This window comes from Aegilops tauschii, chromosome 1 (assembly GCF_002575655.3).
Source record: "Aegilops tauschii subsp. strangulata cultivar AL8/78 chromosome 1, Aet v6.0, whole genome shotgun sequence".
In the NCBI taxonomy this organism is placed as follows: domain Eukaryota; kingdom Viridiplantae; phylum Streptophyta; class Magnoliopsida; order Poales; family Poaceae; genus Aegilops; species Aegilops tauschii.
Genome location: NC_053035.3, coordinates 437,612,235 through 437,617,783, shown reverse-complemented (window position 1 = coordinate 437,617,783; position 5,549 = coordinate 437,612,235). Strand labels below are relative to the sequence as shown.

Genomic DNA, 5,549 nt, shown 5'->3' with positions numbered 1-5,549 from the left:
ACGGTCGAAAATTTGAGGTTCAAATTCCTCAGGGCTATCATGTTCCTCACTGTGTAGGCAATCCGCACTGGCGAATTCCTAACTCCTCAGTCAGAACAAATTCCTCAGAGACCAGAAGAACTTCGTCTCTGTCACTGAAGAATATGACTGAACTGTATGAGATTTCCAATGGCTTCACTCGAAGGGATTGGTAGGTGTAGGATTTTGAGTTGAGCATCACATGGAAATTTTTCCTTAGTATTTCCTCGACCCCCTTTAACAGTACGGTGTTTCCCATGACTCAAGAAAGAGAAAATGAAACTACAAAAACAAAAGTCTTCACGCTTCATATTCCTCAAATGAATACCAAGTCTTCAAGGTCACACCAATTTCTTCACTTTCAAAGTCTTCAGAAAGTCTTCAGAAATCCAAAGTCTTCAGTCGAAGAACTTCATTTTTAGGGGTCGGCTTTCACTGTAATTATCAAAATCCTCATAGACTTATAGATCCGTGTACACTCACAAACGCATTAGTCCCTTAACCTATAAGTCTTCAATACACCAAAATCACTAAGGGGCACTAGATGCACTTACAGATAGGTAAAGAAGAACCGTTCGCAACAGTGATACGAGTGGGTATGTTAACTGGAGTGGAAGAGGATAGGTTACCAGGATGAGCTCTCATGTGCGCAGTAGCACCCGAGTCCATGTACCAGTCGCCTCCACCGCCATAATTACTCAGCTACGGCGCCGATTGTAGGGCGGCCAAGAGGGCGGGGTCCCACGGTGCAGGTACCGGCGGCGGCTGGCCTCCATAGGGCGGCGCCTGGGTGGGCGCGTCGTAGCCACCGAGAGGTGGTGGCGCGAGCGGAGCACCGTACGGCTGGTAGGGGGCGCCGATGAACGCCTGGTGGTCCGCGGGGCAGGGACCAAGAAGACCCGATGTAGGGGCCCGCAGGACGGGCATGTGATAGGCGTGGACGACGCCCGTCCACGGGTTCTGCCCGGCGGCCCATGGCGGTGGCGGCTGCTGGTAGCGGGGCGCCCCCCGGTGCCCGGCGCCTGCTGCTGGCGGCGGCCCCGCCGCCCCGCCGGTTGCGCCGGCCCCCGCAACCTTGCGGCTGCTGGGGAGGCGCGGGCGGTAGCGGGTAGTAGCTGGTGGGCGCGGGCGGCACGGGCTGACGGGGCGCGCCCGGAGGAGCAGGGCTGCTGCGGGCGGTGCCGACGGCGAGGGCGGTGTGCTGGACCCGCTGCTCAGCTTCGTCATCCGGCGCTCCTCAAGTTTCAGGTACGCGACGATGCGCTGAAAAGTGGGCTGCGGCAGCAGGTGAGGTTGGATGCCGCGTTGCCGAAGTCCTCGTTAAGACCGGCGATGAGGGTGCTCAGCATGAGGTTGTCAGAGACCTTGGCGCCGATGTCGCGAAGCTCGTCGGCGAGCATCTTGAGCCTCATGCGGTACTCGTCGATGGTGGAGTTGTCCTGGTGACAGTCGAAGAACTCCTGCTGCAAGAAAACAAGGCGCTGGAGTTTGTTGTCGGTGAAGAGCGCGTTGATCTTGCCCCACACGTCGCAGGCGTCATCGTCCTCGGCGACAACCGTGTGGAAGATGTCCTTCGAGACCGTCTGGTAGAACCAATGGATGATCGTGGCCTCGATGGCGGACCACTCCGTATCGCCACGCATGTACGCGCTGTCCACGGAACCGTCGATGTGCTCGGTGAGATATTACTCGCGGAAGATGAGGTTGAAGTAGGTCTTCCACGCGTAGTACGATATGCTGGAGCTGTCGAGACGGATGGGGACCCGGGCCTCAATGTTGAGGTCATGGATGGCGGAGGCGGAGGGCTCGGGGTCGTGGAAGGGGTTCGACGAGCGGGTCGTGGAGGAGCCGAGCGAAGACATGGCGATGCGCGTGTAGGGTTAGGGGCAGCGACGCGATGGAGAGGCGACAGCTGTGGGCCGGGTTAGGGTTGGGAGGGGTGGGAGAGGCAGCGGCGGCATGGAGAGCGGCGGCTGCGGGGTGCGGCGCTCCGGGAGGGAGGCAGCGGGGCGGAGGAAGCGCAACGGGCGGCTGCGGTGCAAGCGGGAGGGCGCGGCGGCGGCGGTCGGTCGCGGCTCGGGAGGCGGAAGCGAGGCAGCACAGGCAGCGGCGGCGCGACGGGAGAGGAGGGAGGGCGCGGTGGTGTGGTGCTGCAGGGGTGGGGTGCAGCGTGGCGGCGACGGCGACGGCGGCGGCAAATCCTAGGGTTGGACCGACCAATATGATACCATGTAGAAGGGATAGTTTGCAATGCAACAGACATTGTATTAATGGGGTGCTGGTGCACGTATATATAATACAAGGAAATGCCTCTATCTCAACTATACAAGATTAGGAGGTGGGCCACAACTCCAATATACATGCAACACAAAATACATACTCAACAATAGCAAAACAAAGTAAGCTGATCAGGTGACCATTACATATCCCTGCAAAAAAAAGATGACCATTACATTGGCTAGATAATCGAAAACACTAACGCCCACACGTGTGGGCGTCTGGCAACTCGCCCACACGCATGGATCCTCGTCCAACCAATTCTGCACGAATCTTGGCGCGTTCTAGCAGTTTTTGTGTGCCACGTAGGACAAAGCTGGTGTGTGGGCATTCATCCGGTCGCCCACATGTCCTTTTTCACCACACGGGGGCTGGTGTGTGGGCGTTTAGCAATTCGCCCACACACCAGTTTTCACGCACGCAGAGGGGGCTGGTGTGTGGGTGTTTATCACTTCGCCCACACGCCCGTCTCCTCGCCCACACCCATAGCTGGCAGTTGCCATGTTGTTCTGCAGGGTACATGTCAACTGCCCTAGCTTTGCTTGTAAGCAGACGGCAACTCTCTTTTCCCCGAGTTGCCATGTGTTTTTGCATGGTACATGGCAACTGCCCTAGCGTGCTTGTGAGCACATGGCAACTCTCTTTTTTACCCGAACATGTTTTTTTTTGCCATGCCTTTTTTATAGTGCTACATGACAACTGTCTAGTGTTAGTGGGTGGCAACTCCTAAAGTTTTGAAATCATGGCAACTGCAGTAGACCAGACCATACATGGCAACTACAGTTGAGCAACCATGGCAACTGTAGTTATCCGACATGGCAACCGAAGTTTAGCGACATGGCAACTGCAGTTAGACGAACATGGACGAGGGTCTGGACCATGGCAACTGCGGGCGCGCGGTGACTGTCACGCGGGGCATGCGGTACCACGAGGTACGAGGCCTGACGTACGGGGCGTGTGGGCGTTATCTATTTCGCCCACACGCACGCGTGTGAGAGGGATCGGGAGGGGGGGAAAGGTGTGTGGGCATTATTTGTTTTGCCACACGTAGGTGTGTGGGCAGTTTCTTTTATACACCACACAAAATGTGTGGGCAGACTCCCTAACGCCCACACGTGTGGCACTTATCGGCGTCCTTCTTTCGAAAACACTAACGCCCACGACATGGCAACCGAAGTTCAGCGACATGGCAACTGCAGTTAAACGAACATGGACGAGGGTCTGGACCATGGCAACTGCGGGCGCGCGGTGACTGTCACGCGGGGCATGCGGTACCACGAGGTACGAGGCCTGACGTATGGGGCGTGTGGGCGTTATCTATTTCGCCCACACGCACGCGTGTGAGGGGGATCGGGAGGGAAAAAAAGATGTGTGGGCATTATTTGTTTTGCCCACAGGTAAGTATGTGGGCTGTTCCTTTTATACACCACATAAAATGTGTGGGCAGACTCCCTAACGCCCACACGTGTGGCACTCATCGGCGTCCTAGATAATTGTAAGGAAGCGTAAGCATAGGCTAAAGGTCAACGTCCGATGTAAACAATACACGATGGCTACGTACATCTGTACGGACTGGGTATAGATTAACAGTAGGCAGGGCGGCTATATATCTCTCGCGGTCAAATGCATTGCGCCGATTCATTGCTCAATTAGTGTAAAGTATGTACAGCTTACTTACATACATACGTCACGTGCTTGTAAGGTTGATGTAACCGTTTTATTAAAAAAATCGATGTAACGGCCACTGCAGTGTAATGGCATATGCATCGTCATAGCATGCATGGCTGCCAAATTCCAAGTCGTCACAAACCCTATCACCGTCCGTGGCTGTTCAGAGTCCGTGCCCAGTTGAAGGAGATCTATTGGATCGTGGCGACACCTGAACGGGGTGGGCAGACTCGTGTGGATCAGGACTGATGGTGGGCGTGTGTGGAAGGAGGCGGGAAAAGGCACGCGAAGCAGGCTAGAATGCAGCGACCGGGGCGCGGATGAGTGGAGTGGGAGCTCAAGACAACGGCCACACGGCCCCTGGTTTCGCCGAGCGCCACACTGTTCTGCGAGCTGCGACCCGACCAACAGGTCGAGAGGAAGGTTCGCACGTGGCACGTACAGGGAAAAGATGTCCCGACCGTGAAGGGACCAAGGGCCACTTGAGCTGAGCCAGTGCGCCCGTGCGCGGCAAATGCGAGCACGACCATTGCGCGACCCCGATCCGTTTGGGTAGGGTAACGGGTCGTGTCCGGGTCTGTCCTGGGATGCGGTGGCCGTGCGCCCAGCGCGCGGCCGCATCCTTTAGCCCCATCCTATCCGTCACGGCAAAAAATGCCCATATATTCATATCAAAACAAGTTTGCACGTCCAACAATTAATTATATGAAAATAAAAATAATTTTACAACCCAATCGAAATTGTCTTTAATAAAATAGTTTTACAACCAAATTGAAATTGTCTTGAAAATGAATCAATACATCTATTGGTTGCCAATGTGACTCAACACGTGCTCAACCAAGTCATTTTGAAGATCCAAATGAGTGTGCCAATCACGCAGCTCACGATGGAATTGGACAAACTGTTCAAACGTGGCCGGTTCTTGATGCAGGGGCTCAACATTTTCACCTTGATAATCAAATCCTTGGTCGAAGATCCTGTCATCACGCTCGTCCTCGACGATCATGTTGTGCATGATCACACAAGTAGTCATCACCTCCCAAAACTTCCCTTCATCCCATGACAGTGCAGGGTTTTGAACGATACCCCATCGGGATTGAAGCACACCAAAAGCACGTTCCACATCCTTTCTAACACTCTCTTGCATTTGGGCAAATCTCTTTCTCTTCTCACCTTGGGGGCTCGAGATTGTCTTCACAAAAGTTGACCACTGAGGATATATACCATCAGCTAGATAGTATCCCTTGTTGTACTGGCGGCCGTTGATCTCAAAGTTGACAGGTGGGGAGTGGCCTTCTGCAAGCCTTGCGAAGACTGGAGAACTCTGCAGCACGTTGATATCATTGTGAGAACCTGCCATGCCGAAGAAAGAATGCCATATCCAAAGATCCCGCGAAGCCACCGCTTCTAATATGACAGTGCACGCTTTGACATGCCCCTTGTACTGGCCTTGCCAAGCAAATGGACAGTTCTTCCACTCCCAGTGCATACAATCTATGCTGCCAAGCATGCCTGGAAAGCCTCTAGCTGCGTTGGTCGCCAACAATCTCTCTGTATCAGCGGCAGTTGGCTGCCTCAAGTACTCA

At 54.5% G+C, this 5,549-nt stretch overlaps 1 protein-coding gene across 1 annotated transcript; it reads right to left on the bottom strand.

The window, feature by feature from the left end:
- Positions 1-1,262: 1,262 nt before the first annotated feature.
- On the bottom strand, positions 1,263-1,661 carry LOC141037559 (uncharacterized). The gene has a single exon (XM_073506388.1). The coding sequence runs from the start codon at positions 1,659-1,661 to the stop codon at positions 1,263-1,265; it is 399 nt and encodes a 132-aa protein (XP_073362489.1).
- Between the last annotated feature and the right edge of the window lie 3,888 nt (positions 1,662-5,549).